Here is a 22,657-nt window from a genome sequence, read left to right as displayed (position 1 = left end):
ATGGGATGTGAGGATAGAGGAGGGACTGGGTTAAGAGGGTCAAAAGGTGCAAACTTCAGTTATAAAATAAGTCATAGAGATGTAATGTACAGCATAGTGACTATAGTTAATAATACTCTCTTGCATGTTTGAAAATTGCCATGACAGTAAATCTTAAAAGTTCTCATCAAAAGAGAAACCATTTTTCTATGATGACAGATGTTAATCGGGTTATCGTGCTGATCATTTCATGATACACACAATAATCAAACTGTCATGCTGCACACCTGAAATTAAAATAATGTTACATATCAATTTTACCTCAATTTTTATAAAGTTTAAAGGTTGATTAAACAAAAAAGAACAGTCATGCACAGAACCCTAAGTCCCTATAATTGTTTAAAACTACTTTCATGAAACATCTTCTACCCATCTAAGTCAGAATGGAGGATGTTTTTGTTTTTTTTATAAAGATTTTTATTTGTTTATTTGACAGAGAGAGATCACAAGTAGTCGGAGAGGCAGGCAGAGAGAGACGAAGGGAAGCAGGCTCCCTGCTGAGCAGATAGCCCGATGCGGGACTCAACCCCAGCACCCCGGGATCATGACCTGAGCCGAAGGTGAGGCTTAAACCACTGAGCCACCCAGGCGCCGCAGAATGGAGGATGTTTAACAGTCTCGCCCAAAGGGAATCCCCCCACCACCAAAGACTTAACCAGTATACAATGAAGGATCGCCAAACTTCTCCAAGTTAGAAAGATAAAGATGACCAGTTTCCCTCACTGTAAATTCACCACCACTCAAAACAGCTGTTCACACAGTGACATACACAGAGCAGGTGAATAAATAGATGTTGAGATGAGCTCACAACTGCTCTCTTCCACATATTTTCCAGAGTATTCTCACCATTTTTTTGTTCTATGTATTCTACCCCACTTAAAGAATGAAACTTCGCAATACTAATAATACATGATATTCCCTTCTCCACTTATTTTCCTAGTCCTCCTTTCCCAAAACCCCAATACCCACAAAATCAGACAGGAGATGCTGCCCCCATCTAACTGTAGGTTCTAGGCTAGAAAAGATTTCAGGAAATGTAATAGATCAATAGTATTATGCCTTTTTCTTTTAAAAAAAAAAGTTATTTAGCCGGCTAAGGTCTCAACATGAAATAGGTCAGAACGCTCTTTGGAAACTGACTCATGGCATGCAGGTTCCTGTGTAACATTTTTAACCAACTGAATTTTATGCAGAGCAAACTCAGATCTAATTTGATATACTGTAACTCCTCCTAAATAGGCAGACGTTCATTTATGCCTGGACATACTGTCTCACCACACAGAAAACTTGGTCAGGCTTCTATGAGGGACTTTTAGAAAGACATCATGAAAAGGAAATAGTGATAGCGTAATTTTGACCCAGGGAAAAAAAGTAGAATATCCCAATAAAATAACCACTGGAACAGAAAGAAAATGTCAAACTGCCTCCCAACTTCTGCTCCTTGAACAAAATAAACCAGATGAATAGGATCCACAAATCCAATAAAACTCAGTGTCCACAGCTAACAAAAAAATAAAAAAGAAAACTTCTTTAACAATATGTACTAACTACTCTTGAAAACATCAAAAGAAAAAGTCACTGATCAAACAGCTGGAGAAAAAGGAAGAAAAATTAAAATCAAGCCATTAGAAGACCAGCTAAAAAATATACATACCACAGAAATGTGACTGGAAGGGAGGCTGTGGGGGTGCTTTATCTAATGCAAAGCTGTGATGGACCAAAGCTGCCACAGCAATAATCTGCAGATAAAGGAGGGAAAAAGATCACTTATCAAATGCCTAATATGCATTCTGCATTTTCATCAAAACTACCAAGAATATTAAAAGATAGACATTTTCATCCATATGAATATTTTAACTTTTTATTATGAAAGTATTTACACAAACAAAAAACGAAGAAAATAGAAGGTGAAATAGAAGTTCTGACCCGGAACTGGAACCCAGGACTCCTGACTCCCAGCCAGGGATCTCAAAAGAAATAGGTAAATGATGTTTAAAGACTCAAATCTTTAAAAAAAAAACAAGCTATAGATATGCATGACCAATAATATGGAGGATGCCAACCACGGATGAAGCTAGGGAAGAGGAATTGTGCGTACTCTTCATTTTCTTTTTTTGAAATCTGTACTTTCTGGGGCGCCTGGCTGCCTCAGTCAATAGAGCATGTGGATCAAGAGCTTAGAGTTGAGATGGGTGTAGAGACTACTTTAAAAAAAAAAAAAACAACAACTGGTACTTCCTAAATTTTGTGTGAACGGCAAGTACTGCTGTTGTGATTAGAAACAGTACAAGTATAGGAGAAACTCTAGAAAAAAGCAAAAAAGTCAAATCACATCTATAATAAAATCCTAGCTTTTTAATAAAATACACAGAGAAAGAAGACAGAAAAGAAATACACAAAAATGTTAATAGTAGTCATCTCTGAAGGTTGGGGTTATTAGCAGACTTTTCTGTCTAAACTTTTATACGTTCATATCCAGATTTCAGTGTTTTATATCAACCTATTCATCGAAGAGCCTAACTCCCTGTTTCTGTGCTGATACCAACAATAGCTTCCCCTGGCATTGTGTTGGAGAAAGCTTGCTGGCCCTGGGGAGAAAAAAGAAACCATTTCTCTGCGCCTAGTTAACTCCTACTCAACCACCAGTACTCAAGGTCCATCCTACTTCTTCAGAAATGACTTTTGGAGTGGACACTGAGGTGTGTCACCCAGAAGTCCTCTTCAGGACAAGGGCCTTCATTCTCCCAACTACGAAGAGAGCTGGAGGCTGACACTCACAGAGGAGTCTCTTGGAAGCTGCCTGGGAGGCACCTACACCCACTATCTAGTTAGTGCATCAGAAGGGAGAAGGGCTGTTAACTGGTAACAATCGCCCAAACCACTTCTCTGAATTCAGAGCAATTCTGAAGGTCGTCACTATGCCTGAGCTCCCTGGGACTGGCTGACCCCTTTGCTGTAACTGCAACACAGTTTTCGCCCACCGACAGGCCAGCGGCCTTCACTCTTCCACAGGGGCTGACCCTCAGAGCATCCCAAGAAGTTTCCCTAACCAGTGACACTTCCCCGGCCTCCCAGGCTAGGGCACCTTCCTTTATGAGATGTTATCCAGAGCACATGTATCCTTTGTAAGCTTTATATCTATTTCTGTTATTAGGCTAATATCTGTCTCCTTCTTTGTCTTTTGAGTCACAAGCATCCCATCACACTAACACATGGTTTAGAAACAATTGCCGAGTCAACAACTTTATTAACCAAGTAATCTAAATCCTTAGGAAGCCATCTAATTTACTTAGGGCTGCAGAAAGTCTCTCGTATTCATTCACTCACTCACTCACTCAACATTTACTAAGAGAAAAAACAGCAAAATCAACTCTCATATACCCATCATCTGCCTTCAGTTATCAACTCATCAATAACCCTATCCACTTCCTGCCTCCATCCAGATTATTTGAAGCAAAATCCAGACCTACCACTTTACCCACAAATATTCCAGAATGTATCTATCTGTAAAATAAAGTTTCTCCACCTCAGCACTAGGACATTTTTGACCAAATAACTCTTTGTTACAGGGGCTGTCCTGTCCACTGTGACAGGTTTAGCAGCGTCCCTTGCTGCCGACAGCACTGCCTTCCACCCGCAAGTCGTTGACAACCGAAAATGCCTGCAGACGTGGCCAAGGGTCCTCTGAAGGGCAAAATCTCACCCCAATGAGAATCGCTACTTTAAAAGATAGTAAGTTTCTAAAATGTAACACAAGCACAGCGAATACAATTAACAGTAATTCCTTAAGATCACTAAATATCCAGGTAGGATTCAAATTTTCACGTGTTCCCAACAATCCCAATTTTATTTATCAAGTAAGGCCAGACTCTGCAATTGGCTGATATGTAGAACTATAGGCACAACCCCTCTCAACATATTATTTCCATGCAACTCATTTGTTGAAGAAACTGGGTCATTCATCCTATAGAGTGCCCCACAGTATTGATTTTGCTGCTTGTATTCCAATAATACTTACATTTAACACTTTCCTGTTTCTGTACTGCCAGTGAATTCACATTTAGATCTAAAGGCCTGATCAAAATCACATTCAGGTTTTTGGCATGAATACGTTACAGGTGCTACTTACTGATTACTTCTATCAGCACAGGCACATCATGTCTGGTTAGCTCTCTTTCAGTTCTATTAGCAACAACTGGTTGCTTGATCCAGTGGTTCTAGGGGGCTTGAAGGGGGTACTTTTTTTTTAACTAATTAAACCTTTTCCAAACACTTAACTGTTAACTATGGCCATCTACCATATTAACTATTACTAAAAGATCCAATCACATAGTAAAAAAATTTAGAGTAAAAACAATGCCAAAAAGGCTGCTGTTAAAAAACATCCCCTTCGGGGCACCTGGGTGGCTCTAGTTGGTTGGGCCTCTGCCTTCGGCTCAGGTCGTGATCTCAGGGTCCTAGGATCCAGTCCCGCATTGGGCTCTCTGCTCGGCAGGGAGCCTGCTTCCTCCTCACTCTCTCTCTCCCTGACTCTGCCTACTTGTAATCTTTCTCTGCCAAATAAATTTTTAAAAAATCCCCTTCAATATCAAAAGGATTTAGAAGTGAACAATAAAACATCCCCACTGACCAAAGACAAATTTAAGCATCAAAAGTTACAGTAATAATGATGGCAATGAACTGAAACATGATGAGTAAATATAAAACCTCTGAGTTCATAATATTCCATAAAAAAGGCAACAAAATATAAGTAACAACAAAAATAAACAAAAAATTACTGGTCAACACTGCATGTAATGCAGGCCCCCAACTTCCTACTCAGAAAATTGGCAATGGAATACAAAAAAGTACACATTGGCCTCATCTTTCCTCATCTCTATGAACTACTGCAGCATAACCAAATAGTGCTGGTTAATGAAGAAAAGTTAATTTTATAGAAAAATTTAACAAATGCTCTAATATTTAACATGTTTAACTAATAAACATGGAAAGGATGACAGAATTAAAAATCTGTTTTACAAGTCCTAATGAAATAACTAATTCAGGTAAAAAATAAAGGGAGGGGTTATTAGACCAGTAGCTTTCAAATGTGAACAATTTTGGTCTCCACCCCAAGAGGACACTTGGAAATGTGTGGAGGCTTTTTGGTTGTCACAAGTAGGGGAGAGGGGTGCCACCTGGCATTGGGCAGAGGCCAACATCACTGCTAAACATCCCACAACGCCCAGGACAGCCCTCACAACAATGAATAATTCAGCCCAAAGCATTAGTAGTGCAAAGGTTAAAAAACCCTCCTATAGATGAAAACTTGAACCCACTAATCAATCATAGCCCCATTAACAGTGGTTTAACCAGACATTATATACCTGCTGATATATAAGGCAGTATGAAATACATCATACCACCTGAAGAGTATACTGACGCAAAAAGTCAAAACTGAATCTAATCAATTGTTTAGCGTCAACTAGCAGGGGCCAGAACATTTGTCACATAAAGAGCCAGATACTAAGTATTTTAGGCTCTCAGGTCACATGGCCTAAGTCATGACTATTAACTCGACAGCAACTGCAGATAATATGTAAACAAATAGACACAATGTCTTTCAATTAAACTTTATTTACAAAAACAGATGGAAAGGCTAGATTTGCCCACAGGCCATACTGCGCCAACACCTGGTATAGAGGAAGAAGTCCAATGACATAAGGAAGCAAACACAGAAAATGGGACATTCTATGAGACAACGAACAATGATTCTTAAGTAAGTCAATGTCAGTGGAAAAAGTGTACGAGGGAGCTGCTCCCATTTAAGAGAGATTCAAGAGACATAAAAATGCAACACCATCTGTGAATCTTATATGAATCCTGATTCAAGTAAACCAACTGGTAGAAAACATTTCTGAGCCAGTAATATTGTCATAATTCATATGGTGACAGATGGTTACTAGACCTATCGTGTGATCATTTTGTAATGCATAAGAACATAAAATCACTATGTGGTACACCAGAAACTAAGAGATGTCAAATATAATTCAATAAAGAAAGACATTTTTGATAAACAGAATCATGTGAATATGGACTGAGTATTTTAGATGGTATCAAGGTATCACTGGTATAGTTAGTAAATGCAATAATTGTATCTATAAGAAAGAGTGCATGGTTTGAGAGATGCAAACCAAAGAATACAATGGTAAATTACACATCTGACCTTAGCTTTTAAAATATTTCAACAGGAAAAGCAAGAGCGGGGGAAACAAGTGTGACAAAATCTTCCTAACTGCTAAATATGAATAAAAGGATATGGGACTTCATTATATTATTCCAAGTCCACTTAAAGTTCACCAAAATAAAAAATTCAAAAAACAAAAAATAAAAATAAGTGCAGCAATTTAAGTCTTTAAAGAAAAACTCCAACATCCAACAAATTCAATTCATTCTCCATAATGGAGTTTGGTAGCGCATTAGTATTCTTTCTCCTCCAGAAAGAACAATTACCCCTTGTAGAATAGTTGCATAAGTCCAAGCTAGCACCGAATCTAAAGCACAGGTACACACATCTGCCCTATTTCTTTACCTCATTTTGATGTGTCTTTGCATTCTGCATCGTCTTCATGCTGAAAGACATGACCACGAGTGGAGGAGGACCAACATCTTTAATCACATTCACCAGGTCTGGTTTCAGAGCCATTGCCTCAACTTTACACCAACTGACTGGCTGATTCAAGAGCTCTGAGAGAGAACAGATACAATAGATCAATAGCCATTTGCTGAAAAAGAACAACTACTATAATTAAAACATGACCCCCATATTCTAATAAGAATGTCTTATTACAGGGCGCCTGGGTGGCTCAGTGGGTTAAAGCCTCTGCCTTTGGCTCAGGTCATGATCCCAGGGTCCTGGGATCGAGCCCCACATCGGGATCTCTGCTCTGCAGGGAGCCTGCTTCCCCGCCCCCTCTCTGCCTGCCTCTCTGCCTACTTGTGATCTCTGTCAAATAAATAAATAAAATCTTTAAAAAAAAAGATTGTCTTATTACAACATCTAGCTAAAAATAAACCCAGTTACTGGGTTGTATGCAAAGCCACGTGTGTAAGCATAGATGTGCGTGTATAACACATATATTCAACTTCCTGGGAAAAAAGGTCCACAGCTTTCCTCTGATTTTCTGAAGAATCCAGGACCCCAAATAGGTTCAAAAAACAAAAATACCCTGGAGGAATCATAAAACATTTTTAAGAGATTCAAGAAGCCAAAACAGGGTATCACAGATGTAAATACTGAAAACAGGAGGTAAATAACCAAAGATCACTAGCTGCCTCCAGCAGTGATGCCTCCCCTCCTTCCGAGGCCAGCAGTCCACTACGTACAGGAGGTGGGCATCACCAGCCAGAAGTACAGGCCAACAGCAGCACAAAGAGGGATGCATGCCAACAACCACCTGGGCTCACGAAGGCCTCCCTCCCACTGAAATGCCAAGCACCACAGCGATCAAATGCCTCCAAACATATTCCCTATAGTCACTCAAAGAACACCTTGAGGAAAACAACATAAAAAAGGAAGTAGATGCACTGAAATACAGAGACCAATTCCTTCACTACTAAAAATTGCCTCTATCAGCAATCTGGCCTTCTGAACGTAAATATTCCCTTACGTGGATTTTTCACTTCGAGCCAACAAGGTCCTCTGATCTTTCTGCTCATCAAGAACAATTCCAGGCTGGATGAGTTGGTCCCAAATACATGAGAAAAAGTTTCTCCTTTCAAATCCTGAGGAAGCTGTGGCATTTCAGCCTGAAAAAGGCAAAGAAGAAAAAAAAAAAAAGCCCTTTTGTTTAAAACTATTACTTCACATCTTCCAAAGTCTATATTTGAAATAAACAAAAGCCTCTTTACGAACCACCAGAAGAAACCCCTTTGATATATATGAAATGTAATTTGCAACAAATGAAATCCAAAACAATTCACAGTAGGACACAAAAACAATTCACAATGACAAAATAATGCATCTTGATGGCATCCGTTAGAAGAAAAATAGGCCAAGAAGCTCCCCCAAAAGAGGATTTCTGTCCAGAGCTGTACATGCCTTACAGATAAAGAATAGCCAAATAAGTATCCACTCCATTAGAAGAATAAAAGCAAGAGTGGAACTCATTTAAAATGCTTCTATGGTACTTTTCATCACCACTGTCAGAAACATTTCTTAAGTTTCCCTTTTCCAACACTGTGAGATCAGAACTCTGTAACAAAGGTAAAAAGAGGTTAAGGCCCAGTTAATTAACATCCCACAGCAATGACCTTGCCTATCAGGGGAGCAAGAGCAGCACTACAGCGATGCTACTGATGTTCCTCTCTCACCTTTCTGCTGCTCAGAAGGGACCCTTCAACAGACTAATGATATTCAACTCCATCATGTGGCATTCATTCCACTTGACAAGCAAGCAGTTGTGCAGTTTCAACTTATTTATTTAAAGATGCACACTTGAAAGCCAAGAAAGGCAGTACAACCAGTATTCTATATATTCAAATTATTTTTACCCAGTTTAATTATTCATTACTGTAAGTCCACCTCAATGAACCGTGGGCTTGAGGATCCCTGCTGATACTCCTAATTGAAAGCCAGCTGAAATTTCAAAAATAGAGAAATGTCATGCTCAACCAAAACCCAGTAATTTTCTTTGACTTACCGAGTATCTAACTTCCAAGTACTCAGATTTTTCTGGAACATCAGGTATCTCAAAAGCATAGTTCTTTTCCACTGGCTGGGTAGGTAGATATTTAGAAATCATTAAGACAAAAACTTTTTGCAAATTAAAATGACAAGCATTACATGCACATGTCCTTGAATCTAGTATCTTTACGGAACACAAAGGTAAAGAAAGCCAAATGGGCACTCTTTCCCCTTTTCCACTGGGACTAAAACACCCAATGACAAGATGCTAAAAAGACTTCTCCTGGACACTACAGAACTTAGGAATATTTGCATTCAAGCAGGGCAATAAAAGATTAAAGATTTTTATAATGTTAATGTATCCAATCACTTGCTACTCTTTGATATTAACCAACACCAACTTGCTAGAAGAATTAATATTAGCATTAAAATTATGGCTCCTATTTAATGAGTGCTTACTAAGTGCCAAGGACTGTTCTAATCACCTAGTAAAAATTTGGGGGCTTACTCTTCCAACAACTCTTGAAATAGGGTCCCATTTCTAAGTGAACAAACAGGCCCAGAGAACTCACTCATCTCTTACCCAAAGTCACATACTACAAAGTCATATGGCTAGAACTTAAAGCACAAGCAGTGTGGTCCCAGCACCTATGCTCTTCACCATTATACCACACTACTTCTAGAATTTGACAGAACTGATCCATCAGCCATAATTCTAAGCTCAAATAGTTAAAATGATTAACCTTATCTTCAGCAACTCAATTCTCCCTTTGCTGCAATCACTGTTAAAAGTATGATGAGTTACAAGCCCCTATGATGATGGCCAAAGGTGTCATTTATCACACTAAAATCAAGACCGATCAATATGTAACACACAAATAAAGATTTTTATCCTACCAGAAATAGCATCATAGTCCCCAATTTTTAAATATAAAACCTTAACCCTCTGACCAAAACAACCTGCCAATAACTAATAAAAACAAAATCAGAAGAGTTTCTTCTCCATTTCAGAAAGAACACAAGATATGCTACAAGGATTGGAAACAATTACTTTGCTATGTGTTACCTTTCTATTCAAACTCCAGAAAATTACTAAGTAGTTTAAAGAGAAAGAAAGTATTTTTTACAAATCTTACATACTAATTTTATATGGCTATCTATGAAATTTCCATCCAATGGATTATAGTCACAAAAAAGACATTTTGCACAAAGAAGATATACAAGAACTATTTTATAAGTCAGGATATGAACAAACAACTAATAAACAGTGGGGAAAAATTATCACCAAATACAAACCTTGGACTTGAACTTCATGATTTTGTATTTTGCTGCTATTTTCTCATCAAATTCATCATAAACATCCTTCATTGTGACTGGAATTTCTGTCTCTTTTCCTCTACTTAGATCAATTTTCTGCTCTCCCACAGAGAGGAGAGGTGAGGGAGAAAAAATATCTGTACATGAGATCTTTTTAACAACAAGAAACCCAAGTCCAATTCAATTTTCACCTCCAGCCATTTAAAACATTTAAAGAACAGTCTTATAGATACAGGAGTTCAAAGATAGCAGCAGACCCCAAAAATGGACTAAAACCAATGCCCAAAATCTTCCCAGTGGCATCATAAAAGCACATCAGATAAGGACAGACTCTACAAAATGGGACAGGAGAGTTGTAAATCCTGACCAAGAAGCTTCAGATTCACAGTTCAGCTGAGATCTCAGGGGAGAGGCTGGGTTTGGGAGGGGAGGGTGGATGGGAAGTCCCAATTTAAAAAGGAGGAGCAAATGGGCCTGAGCCGGTTCAATGGCTGTGGAGGGACTGGTACTGCTGCCTGCAGAGCAGAAGCAGGACAACGCGCCCAAATGCCGTCACGTTTCTGAGCCATACACTCCCAACCATGATTACTAGGAAAATGAAGGGTGGGGGAAAAGATACTATTATATACTGAAACTCACACTTTGACACTCTAACGAGTCAAAAAACCCATGGTTTTACCCCATTCTCTATTTTTCCAACCTCTAAAGGAGCTGCTGACAACCAGTGGTTACTAGACAGCCAGCAAGAAAGCAGCACCAAGGCTGGGGAGAAGTCACAGCCCCACTGAAGAAGAGGGCTGGTGGCAGAACATACAAGGTACTGGGAATTAGAGGCTAATCACTAATGATCACCATTTCTCGGGGAAGGAAGTAAAGTGTTCGCTCGATGTTTTTCACCATGACACAACAGCTCACATGGGTTTTGGCAGATTCAATCCAAACTTTGCCAAACAGGAAAACCACACCTAAAAGAGTAAGGGAAAACCATGAGAAAAGAAACATTTCAATTATATCATATTAAAGGGGCAATATAAAGGCTCACTGAATGTGTCCACACATTTAGAAATCATTAAAACAAAAACTTTCTACAAATTAAAATGACAAGCATTATATGCACATGTCCCTGAATCTAGTATCTTGCCTTTATGACACATTTTTTTACAGTAAATTTGTATCTGCTCCCCACTCCACAAGCATAGTTCGCTTACTCAGTACTTAAGCCATGTGACAATACCACACTAGTAAAACCTGTTAACCACTGAGAAAATGGGATAGAATGATTCTCTAACTTGGTGTGAACATTTTGCTAGAGACATCATACGTAAATACAGACTAACCCCACTTACTAGGAAGACATCCCAAGTCCGAGTAGACACACTTGGGGAACTACTAAGATACCCCAGGTTAGTGCAGAAACCCCTGGGGGAATTGCAAAGACATCCCAGGTCAGTGTAAACATAACTCAGAAATTACAGAGCTACCCGAGGTCAGTATGGGGAAAAAACTTCCCCAGAACTGGGACTACCCAGATTAAGAGAAACAAAAAAAGCAAACTATTCGCCAATGGATCTCCTATTTAAACCTCTTATAAAGTGTGAGAATACTAAATCGCTTTTTAGCACTTGTACTCACCAATAAAAATTAACATTCATGTATAACAATAACTCTGTATGGTACATCAATATTTTTCTACATGTAAAACTGCATTTGGAGAAAAACATAAGAGATGTCATATACCTTATTCCATATAATGATAAATATCTCATAATACAGTTCAACTATTATCTCCTATTTTACCCTTTCTACCTCATAGACAACTAAAAAATCTGGATAGGTAGTGCTCGTCTCATTCCTTGCTTTTCAATTTCTGTGTAACAAATGTTCTAGTAACCAAACCAGCAAACATGTCCCTTTTGAGATTCCTATGTAATATATACCACAAAGTAAAAACAAGCCTTTCTAGATAGATATCAAATCACTGTTCCTGAAAACTGGACATCAAGAAAGGGCTCCAGAGATCTGATAGTCAACCTAAGAGATGGCCACTGTGCAAAATCCGGAGCTCTGAGCATAATTAGACAGCAGTCATCAACACAGCCACTCAACACAGCCACTTGTCTGAGACACCAAGAAAATTCTGGCACATGCAAAGGCTACTGTTCACAAGGCCAATTACTCCAGTTTCAAAGATAGCTCATCAGTGCTTCCTTTTGTCACTCGTTCTAGTAGAAATAAGACCACCTAAAAATTTTCATTTCTGCAGATGATTAAAATTCTTAAAAGAGTTGTGTGATTATCAGCTGGGGTGGGGGAAAGAAGGGGAGAGGGAAGGGAGGACTGTGGGGAACGATTAAAAAAGAAAAAAAAAATCACAGGAGCTCAGAAAATTAAAAGTCCTACTCAAAACAGTTAGAGACGAAAAAACAAAATTCCATGCAAAGAAAAATAAAGACCCTAATATTGGATTCACAGATTCAAATAGCTCATTTTACAGTCAAACTAATATCACACTTCATGCACACATTTGACACTGTTTATGCCTCATTTGCCACAAAAAGATCATGGTAAACAAAGATTACATTTCCCCCAAAGTTACTAGCTGAAACCAGGTGCAGTCAGGATTATTCAACCTTGAAAAAGTCATAATGAAGACAGGATAGCTTCCCATATGCAAAGAGTAAGATTCTTTTCATAATTATGGAGCATTCAGCAACAACTGACTTACTTAGAATCTGTAAGAAAGTGAGACACAATAACAGGGTCTTTGGGAGTACTTCGTTTTTATTAGCAGCATTGATTTCACCAAGGCTCAGTGATCATTACCTGCTATCATGATGAAACTGTTCAACCCCCTGAGATTAAAGGACTTTTTTTTTTTACAAGCCATCCTTTTTAACCCGTTGGCATCAATCACAGAGGACATAGCTTAAGAAGCACCACGGAATGGCACAGTGGACTGAGGGTGAGAAGCCCAGAGCTCTGCCACTAAGAGCTGCCCACTTTATCTTTTGGAGCCTTAGCTTCCTCCTCTGTAACTAGACCAGATTGTCTGAGGATTATTCCAGCACAAGAAATTTCCTTTTACCATTGCATTTGGAAGATGGGCCAATAACAGACTACTACCTCTTTCAAATGCAAAATATATCCCAATAGTGGTTGGAAAGGCCTATCCTTGACTATGGTGACTATGGTAGCAACAGGAATTCGGTAAGGATACATACCATAAACTGGCTGCTTTTCCTAATACAGCTGTGCTTCAATGCCTCAATCTAAACCTCCAACACCGATTACTACAGCCAAGCACTAGCCTTTAGAAATTTCTGTGATGCCAGAATTGTTCTGTTATCTGTGCCATCCACAGATATGGTAGCTACTAGCCACATGTGGCTATTAAAGCATTCAGAATGGGGCTACTGGCTGAGAAACTGAATTTGAAATTTTACTTCATTTTATTTTCTTAAAGATTTTATTTACTTATTTGACAGACAGAGATCACAAGTAGGCAGAGAGGCAGGCAGAGAGAGGAGGGGAAGCAGGCTCCCTGCTGAGTGGAGACCCCCCAATGCAGGGCTCCATCCCAGGACCCTGAGATCATGATCTAAGCCGAAGGCAGAGGCTTAACCCACTGAGCCACCCAGGCACCCCAAATTTTATTTCACTTTAATTTAAATCTAAATTTAAAGAGCTACATGTAGACATATATGGTACCACAGTGGACAGTACAGCTCTAGACCCTGTCCTGCAAAACAATGTTTTGTTTTTTTTTTAAATAAGAGTATCAACCAGTAAACAAAAGGTAGAAAAAAATAAACTCATTTTTACACAGGACAGAACAAAGATTGTTGTTTCTTAAGGTTCTAATCCTTGGCAATTGACACTGTGCATTCTGATGTTTTGTACGTGGATTAACGTGGAGGGGGGGTGCAACACTCATCTCTGTTACCTATTCTTCCCCCACACCCTTGTAATAAGGCTTTACGAGGTAATTTCAATAAGAGCAGTGAATGCACTTCTGGCTCTCTGAAACCTTTCATGTGCATCATGCACAGGACTGTCAATCACTGTGTGGTTTATTTCAATGAACATTTATTAAATCCCTACTATGTGCGTGGCACTGTACTAGAAGCTGAAAAGAAAAGGTCCCAGCCATCCAGGAGTTAAATAAAAGGGTTTGGGACAAGAAAAATTCAGAATCAGATCTTTATAAAATAATATAACAAACACTATGATGATGGGAAAGGGTATGATGGGGTACCAGGGAAAGGGCCCTTAGGCCAGTCTGGAGGATTAGGAAAACTTCCCAGACATGACACACCTGGGCTGAGCCAAACACAAGGAGTAAAGGAACACAGTATCAAAAACAACAGGTACAGAGAACTATCTCTAGAACACAAAAGTCATACACAGCAGGTATCAGAAGCCTTGCTAAGGACTGTACATTGTAGGCAGTAAAAAACTCCAGCTACACAGGAGTTTTCTTTTTTTTTCTTTTTTTTTTTAAAACAAGGAAATGATGCGATCAGTGCTACCCATCTGAACAATCACTCTGGTTGCAATGGAGGGGATGACAGCTAAAAGATCCTTTAGGAAGCTGGTGCAATGGTTTCAGTAGGCAAGAAGGAATCAGAGGCAACTACAGAGAGAAGACAGCTTGTCTACTTTCGGAGGGGAAGACTAACAAGACTTGGTGAGGAGAATGAACGAAAGGGGCAGTCAAGGCTTACTCCCAATTTTCAGTTTTGAGGGAACTATTAGCCAGGACAGGGAATCAAATCCAGCACAGAGCAAATCCAGCAAAGGGATTAGCATTGGGAAGGGCAAGCCTACCACATCACACAACTCTAGCAAGCCCCACAGTGTCATTGTGCTCCAGGAAGCCTAAAACACATGAAACACATGTGAAAATGGTGTCCCCTTGAAGCCATAAAACAGGGCAGGCCAGGATTTCAGCAATTGATGGGAAATCCTTGCTCAGCCTCATGCAATCCCACTTACCATTCTACCTTCCACTGGTGAGTAGCAAAGAGGTAAACAAGGAGGTGAGAGGATCTAACCAAATTATCTTGTCACAGCTAAAGTAGATACCATTTCTAAGATGGCTCTTTCTTTACCTATGAAACTAAGACGTGGCAGTTTGCTACTCAAATGGCTGTGTATGTATTCCTGTGCATTTGATATGCTGAAGCCTATTAATGCTTCTGCCCCCTCCTTCACAGAGACAGTAACAACTTTCCAATTAGTCAATGCCTGATTATCTTTAAGGCAAATCTGGTCTTCAAGTCTGATGGTTAATACTTAACTCTTCTTACTCATTCACTTGCTATACTGATACTCTATTTTCACCATATGCAGCCTCTAGGAAACCACCTTGAAAAGTACAGTTGCAAAAAAAAAAAAAGAAAAGAAAAAGAAAAGTACAGTTGCATCTACCCTCATACCCAGACATGGATCTGAGTAAAGGCAACTCTATTTCAGGATATGTATGGTATATTAATCCAACATACTTTGGCATGCCCAGCCCTGCGGTGAACGGCTCAAGGACTACAAAAAGAAACCAGAGTGCCTCCTGGCTTTGAGTCAGAATTCACATTTTCAGTTCATTTGGAGGAGGATCTGGGAATCATCTGTGATTCCTCCTTCCTGTCAGCTCCCACATCAAGCCATCAACAGGTTCACATCAAAATCCACGTGAGATGCATTCACTCTTCTTCTCCACAGCCACCACTAGGCCAAGTAACTAGCATGCGGGCCCTGGACTGACTGATCTCCAGGGCTTCCCCACTAGCGCGGTTCCAGTCTCCACCCCCACCCAACCCCAAACACGCCATTCTCCACACAAACTGGAAGGCTCTTGTTAAACTGTAAACCCAACCATATGACCACCATCCCCTCCACCAGCACTTAAAATCCTCCACCACATGCCCCTCTGCTCTTAAAGATCTAAATTCCTCATTATGGCTTTCAAGGTCCTTCATTACCTGCCCTTTGCCTTTGTCTCCAGCTTCATTTTCTACCAATCTTGGCCCTTGACTGACTGTGCTACAACCACAGAGGCCTCCTTTCTCTCTCCAAGCCTCTGTGCTCACTGTTTCCTCAGGCTGATAGACTCTTTCCTCAGCTCAGCATGGGCTTCCAATCTCAGCCTAATGGTGGTCTCCTCAGACAGGCCTTCCTCAGCCATCCCCCTACTAAATGCCTTCACACCATTTATCAACTTACCTTAATTACTGCCCATTCCCCCCACAGCTCCCACCCCACTAGAATATAAGCTCCATTAGGACTGGGAACTTGTCCAGCTTGTTCATGCCATCTCAGTGCCTGGCACACAACAGGTGTTCAATGTGCTGAATAAAGAAACAGATTACTGACTGATTCCATTTAAAATAAAATGTATAACTACAACTTTATATACATCAAAGGTTAACTATAAGTACACATTCCAAAATCACATATAACTGGTTTACAGAAAAAAAAATGTTTAAGGATTGTTCATACCACAACTCCTCTCCACCTGGGCTGCTCGCATCCTTTACAACAAACGAGTGGTGCTTTCTTACAACACACGTACGTGAGGACAGAGTCTTTGTCAACTATAATAACTAAACCACTTAAGAGAAAGGCACTATTCTGTATTAAAGAGGTACATATGATTACCTGGTTGATTGTACTGATCTTCATAAGCATCCAGCCAATAAAACTGAAACACTTGCTCCTCATCTGTCCCTTTTACCAGTGGGAGGTGACTGGAATCCACTTGGACTTCCTGGGCTGAGAAACTGCTGTCATCTTCCTGATCAATGTCCCAACAAGAAACATCTGGGAGAAAACTTCCCCTGCAGAAATTACATTTTGAAAACCTTTCAAAATCCAATAGAATAATTTATAGTGCTACTTGCCAGAAACGTCATAAAATGCTCTTACAAGTAGGACGTGGTCCCTTTCCCAGGATCTGCCTCATGCTTCACCCCCTCTGCTGGCTCACTCTCTTGGTGCCAAGTCTTGACAGCCACAGGCTCCACATCCACTTCCTCAGCCTCCATGGGCTCATCAAAGTCACCGTCTTCAAAATCCATTGCTCCTGAGTCCTCCTTGTCATCTACACACAACGCTGGCACTGGCTCTCCTGTAGGCGTCATCACACATTCCCATCATGTACTGCTGCTGTGGAACACAAAGGCCTCCCCAGCACGGCGATAGGAGCCTACCCTTTCTCCCACACTGCATTTGCATTTCTCTTCCATCTCCAAACTGGATGTTTTTTAACTTTTACTGCTGTGGATTCAAATCTGTCACAACTGAACCTGCTATCATAATAGCTTCAAAATCATCTCCACTTCCTCCTTCACGGTGCCTCCATTTCTGACAGCAGTTTGCAACTACCCTTGTAGGTCTGCCTGACGTCAGACTTACCAGTAAATTCAGCACATTTAAGGGGAACTGAAGTTAATGGAGGCTCCTTCCTTAAGACAGGGGAAGCTGTTTTTCCTGAAGGAACTACCTGTAAATATTTTTAAATGTTCAGTCAGTTAGACCAGCATACCAAAAAAATATGCAACCATCCTACCCTGACCAGAGAAAATGACAGTTCCCACTTATACAACAATTTTATGTATTATTAACGTAACAGCTTCCATTATTTTACTGTTACCTACGTTTACAAAAAAATACTTGTTTCCAGGAAGAAAATTATTACATTTAGCACTGCTGTAATACCTATAATAAACACATACTAGTTACTAAAAATTTACTATGAAAAAACCAGGCACATGCTATTCTTGAAATACATGAAACTATATAATGAAACAGGAGGCCTAATTTAAAACAAAAATTCAAAAGCATTTCCCTCAAATAGAAAATCAACTAAGTTTTAAGCAATAATATAAATCAAGATTGAAGGCATTTCCACACACTTTACCTTGGGGGTGTGCACAGAGAAAGGATTCAGTAAAGCTCCAATGGATCTTTTTTTCTTTGGTATCATTACAGGTGGTGGAGATATCTGAGGTTTCTAGAGGGAGGAATAAGACATTCCCTGCCATGCTTGGCTTTCCACAGACAGAAAAAGTGCATTTCTTCCCCCATTAAGGCCCAATAAGCAAAGCATATTTTTTCCTTCCCTGCTCCCCCCGCAGATCTATGTTCATGTGCTGTAGTTACTATAGCAACAATACCACAGACTGACAAGAAAACCAGAATAGATATTAAGTCCACCTCTCACCAATTTTTTCTTTTTACAACTTAACATACTTTCCCCCTACCCTTCCAGGATATTGCATTTAAAAACTGTCAAGCTAGAGGGGCACCTGGGTGGTTCAGTGGGTTAAAGCCTCTGCCTTCAGCTCAGGTCATGATCCCAGGGTCCTGGGATCAAGCCCCGCATCAGACTCTGCTCAGTGGGGAGCGTGCTTCCCTTCCTCTCTCTCTGCCTGCCTCTCTGCCTACTTGTGATCTCTGTCTGTCAAATAAATAAATAAAAATCTTTTAAAAAATAAAAAATAAATAAAATAAAAACTGTCAAGCTAGAGCCACACGTGTTGGTGTTAGTTGGTTTAATCAAGGGTTACTTGGAAAGAAACATGCCCCTAAATCTGTTTAGTCCTCATGAAATAGCCCAAATGCAAATTCACAGAGCAGCTGAGCCTGTCTGAGTTCTCTCAGGGACAGCTCACTGACTCTTGTCCTTTACTCCCTCTCTGAATTCAAGATGAGGATCTCACAGCCGAATGTGCAGACTGACAGGTATCAATCTATTTCGGGACCATACACTGCAGCAACTGAACACAAGCAGTGGGCATTCCCAAGACTGACTCATGTATGTATTCGTACTATCTCAAACACATCCCCATGTAGCCCCCTCGACATAATTGCAGAACTTGTAACAGCTGGAAACTACTCACCTAAAGTGGTAAGAAAGCCAGTTTGGAGAGTTGTTTGGGAAAGGGGTTATTTTTTCTTTGTGGGGTTTTATTTTGGGTGTATACAGTGGTATTGTCATTGAATTTTTTTTGTTTTAAATTCTAGCAACAGTCTGTTCTATAAAATTACTGAATTATTTCTTCAGCCTATGACCCCTGCATATTTGACAACTCCCAGAGAATGACTTACCTCAGTGTTCAGATCTTGTAGAATGTCACCTAGCAGATCATCCTTGGACAAATCTACCACTTTCTGGAAATTATAAAGACAGGTAGAATGAGAAAACCCTGCATTTCATGTTTTCACCCAGACCATGTGTCTGTGAAACGAAGAACCCAACCAGTTAGTCCTTGCCTCTTCAGTCTTGAGTGCTCATCTACTGTTCACAGATCTTAACAATCACCTGTGTACATTTAATGCCTAAACCTAGAGCTCGCATCCTTTTTTACCCTCATTTCATGATCCTCCTGCTAGCAAATCAATGAAACAAACACACTGTCCATGCAGCTTTTCATTCACTTTTCTACCTCCAAGTTCCAAACAATGAGGTTCCTAAAATTCACCCGGAAATCTACATCTACTTTTGTGACTGAAATCACGAAAATACTACTGAAATAGCTAAGCTCAAATACATTGAGCACCTACTGTCTATACAATCAAATACTAAATTTACTTCTCAAAAGAAAAGACAAAATATCAGAAAATTACGAAACTCACATCTGCAGTCTTCTTCCCAGCACTAGCAATGAACATTGACTTGATATTGTTTGGTTTTGTCACCACAGCCTTCTTTACATTCCTCCTGTCTTTGGTACGTGCTTTATCATCTTTTCCTGTTGGAATATAACTGATTTATAAACATGCACCAGCAAAAATCAATATGGGAAACTAAAAGCCAAGTCACCTGCCCTGTGTACAGGAGAATGAGAAGAAAAACATGAAGAATTCAAAATACAAAATATGAGATTTTATACATGGTACACAGGAAAGAATTGTTAAAAACAGCTTAATTCCAGAAAACTTAGGCTAAATGTTATTATAAAAACTGATGACAGGGCTCCTGGCTGGCCCAGTCAGTGGAGAGTGCAACTCTGAATCTTGGGGTTGTAAGTTTGAGGCCCACGTTGCGTGTAAAGATATTAAAAATCTTTTAAAAACTGATGAAATACTAGTTAAATACCAGAATAAGTTATTAAGTGGGATTGTTTAATGGCTATCATTAGTGTGAATAAAAATCCTGTTAAAAGGTCGGGGGGGCAAATAAAAAAAAAAAAAAAAATCTAAAAAAAGGGACGCCTGGGTGGCTCAGTTGGTTGGACGACTGCCTTCGGCTCAGGTCATGATCCCGGAGTCCCGGGATCGAGTCCCACATCGGGCTCCCAGCTCCATGGGGAGTCTGCTTCTCCCTCTGACTTTCTCCTCGCTCATGCTCTCTCTCACTGTCTCTCTCTCAAATAAAAAAAAAAAAAAAAATCTAAAAAAAAAAAAAAAAAAGGTCGGGGGGGTTGTGTTTTTTTTTTAAAGATTTTATTTATTTATTTGACAGACAGATGACAAGTAGGCAGAGAGGCAAGCAGAGGGGGGGGGGGGAAGCAGGCTCCCTGCTGAGCAGAGAGCCCGACACAGGGCTCGATCCCAGGACCCTGGGACCATGACCTGAGCCGAAGGCAGAGGCTTTAACCCACTGAGCTACCCAGGTGCCCCGTGTCTTTTTTTTTCCAAGAGAAATAAAATGCTCAAGCTCATCTGGAACCAAGGGATTAGTGTAGCAGCCTTCATGAGATCATCTTTTTAGTGCTATCCTGAATCTGACAGGAAAACTAACTGTGAAGAAATAGGATTACCAGTAATGATGTATAGCATCCTAATTTCCATCTTATGAGGAACAGCAACTACACACACACAATATGTTGTCACAACACTAAATGGCACAGAGATATCCACTCAGTAAAGAACAACTTGTGCCACATGTTCTCTCTTATGGCCATGTGTAAATCACCTACAAACTCTTCTAATACTGTCAGTTTTACTCTCTCTTTCAGATTCATTCCAGAGAAGTCTCTTCCTCAAAAAGACCTAGAATGAATAGATCATATAGTGTGGTAGCAGCATAAGAATACTCACACCAGATGAAATAGAAAATCGAATCCAGAAAAAACTAAATTACTTATGGAATTTAGCACATAATAAAGGTGGCATCTCATATCACTGGGGAGAAGATGAACTTTTTAATAAGTAGTGTTGGCTACCATATGTAAAGAAGCCAGTATAAACACCAAATAAATCAAAGATCAAAATTTTTAAAATGAGAATATCCTAGACTTTAATAAAAAGGCAAGTTCCAGGATACCTGGGTGGCTCAGTCAGTTAAGCCTCTGACTCTTGATTTCAGCTCAGGTCATGATCTCAGGGCTGTAAGATCAACCTGGGCTGGGCATGGAACCTGCTCAAGATTCTCTCTCTCTCTGTCTGCCTCTCTCTCTACCCCCCATCTCTTAAAGAAAAAAAAGGCAGGGTGCCTGGGTGGCTCAGTGGGTTAAGCCGCTGCCTTTGGCTCAAGTCATGATCTCAGGGTCCTGGGATCAAGTCCCGTATCGGGCTCTCTGCTCAGCGGCAAGCCTGCTTCTCTCTCTCTCTCTCTCTCTCTCTCTGCCTGCTTCTCTGCCTACTTGTGATTTCTGTCAAATAAATAAATAAAATCTTAAAAAAAAGGCAAGTCCCTTTGTAACCTGGGTTTTGGGAAAGTCTGATTCAAAATCCATCTGTAAGGAAAAAAAACTGATAAATTCAATTACAACAGAAATAAATTTAAAGACAAAACATGAAAAAATATAATATATAATGTTTTACAGATAAAGGACCAATTTCTCTGATAAAAAAAAAAGTGCCCTGGATTTAAAAAGCCCCCAAACCCAAAAGGAATGTGCACAATAAACACGCACAAACAGTTCACATAAAAAATATATAAACAGCTATTACATTTTATGAAAAGATGCTCAACTTCATGTGTAAAAGAAACACAAATGAAAACCACACCGAGATATTATTTCTCGTGTATCAGAGTGGCAAAACTCCAAAAGCTTCACAATGCACTCTGTTGGTGAGACCATAGGAGTATAAATTGTTGGAAGATGGGAACTCAAATTGTTAATGGGAGTGTAAAATGGGACAACTGCTAGAGCAATAGTTCATAAAACTTCATGTGCGTTTTCCTCTCTGAGCCAGCAATTCTCCTTCTCGGAATTTTCTGAGGAAAGCACCATATGCACCAAGTTATTCAATGCAGAATTATTTGTAAAGGCAAATTACTGAGGGTTCCTGGGTGGCTCAGTCGGTTAAGCGTCTGCCTTCAGTTCTGGTCATGATCTCAGAGTCCTAGGATTGAATCCCGCATCGGGTTCCCTGCTCCGTGGGGGGGCCTGCCCCCCATCTCATGAATAAATTTTTAAAATGTAAAAATAAAAATAAAAGCAAATTACTGAAAATCTAATTGACAATTCAGTGAAGCCATTTGAATACACCATCATCATACATTTATACAGTAAAATACTATGCAACAATATAGAAACAAGTAAAAAAGAAAAAAGATCTCTATGTGCTAATATAGGATGATTTTCATGATAGCACGTTAAGTGAAAAAACACAAAGTACAAAAGCATCTATAGGAAAATATCGTTCATGTAAGGAAAAAAAAGTAAATAAAAATATATATACATAAAC

The 22,657-nt window shown here is 39.7% G+C and overlaps 1 protein-coding gene across 2 annotated transcripts in view; it reads right to left on the bottom strand.

The window, feature by feature from the left end:
• The window catches only part of POLA1 (DNA polymerase alpha 1, catalytic subunit), a 302,148-nt gene that overhangs the window by 266,384 nt on the left and 13,107 nt on the right, over nt 1-22,657 (bottom strand). For both annotated transcript variants that reach the window (XM_032842292.1, XM_032842293.1), the window contains exons 5-16: nt 19,655-19,770; nt 19,127-19,189; nt 17,937-18,029; nt 17,432-17,519; nt 16,943-17,144; nt 16,676-16,854; nt 10,874-10,986; nt 10,001-10,117; nt 8,721-8,795; nt 7,689-7,827; nt 6,611-6,765; nt 1,694-1,778 (exon numbers count right to left, since the gene is read on the bottom strand). In XM_032842292.1, the coding sequence (XP_032698183.1) occupies nt 1,694-1,778; nt 6,611-6,765; nt 7,689-7,827; nt 8,721-8,795; nt 10,001-10,117; nt 10,874-10,986; nt 16,676-16,854; nt 16,943-17,144; nt 17,432-17,519; nt 17,937-18,029; nt 19,127-19,189; nt 19,655-19,770 (1,425 nt within the window). The remainder of the gene's footprint in view (nt 1-1,693; nt 1,779-6,610; nt 6,766-7,688; nt 7,828-8,720; nt 8,796-10,000; nt 10,118-10,873; nt 10,987-16,675; nt 16,855-16,942; nt 17,145-17,431; nt 17,520-17,936; nt 18,030-19,126; nt 19,190-19,654; nt 19,771-22,657) is intronic.

The sequence above is a fragment of the Lontra canadensis genome, unplaced genomic scaffold (genome assembly GCF_010015895.1).
Source record: "Lontra canadensis isolate GAN:19392208 unplaced genomic scaffold, GSC_riverotter_1.0 scaffold127, whole genome shotgun sequence".
NCBI classification, from domain to species: Eukaryota; Metazoa; Chordata; class Mammalia; order Carnivora; family Mustelidae; genus Lontra; species Lontra canadensis.
This window is presented reverse-complemented; position numbering and strand designations above follow the sequence as displayed.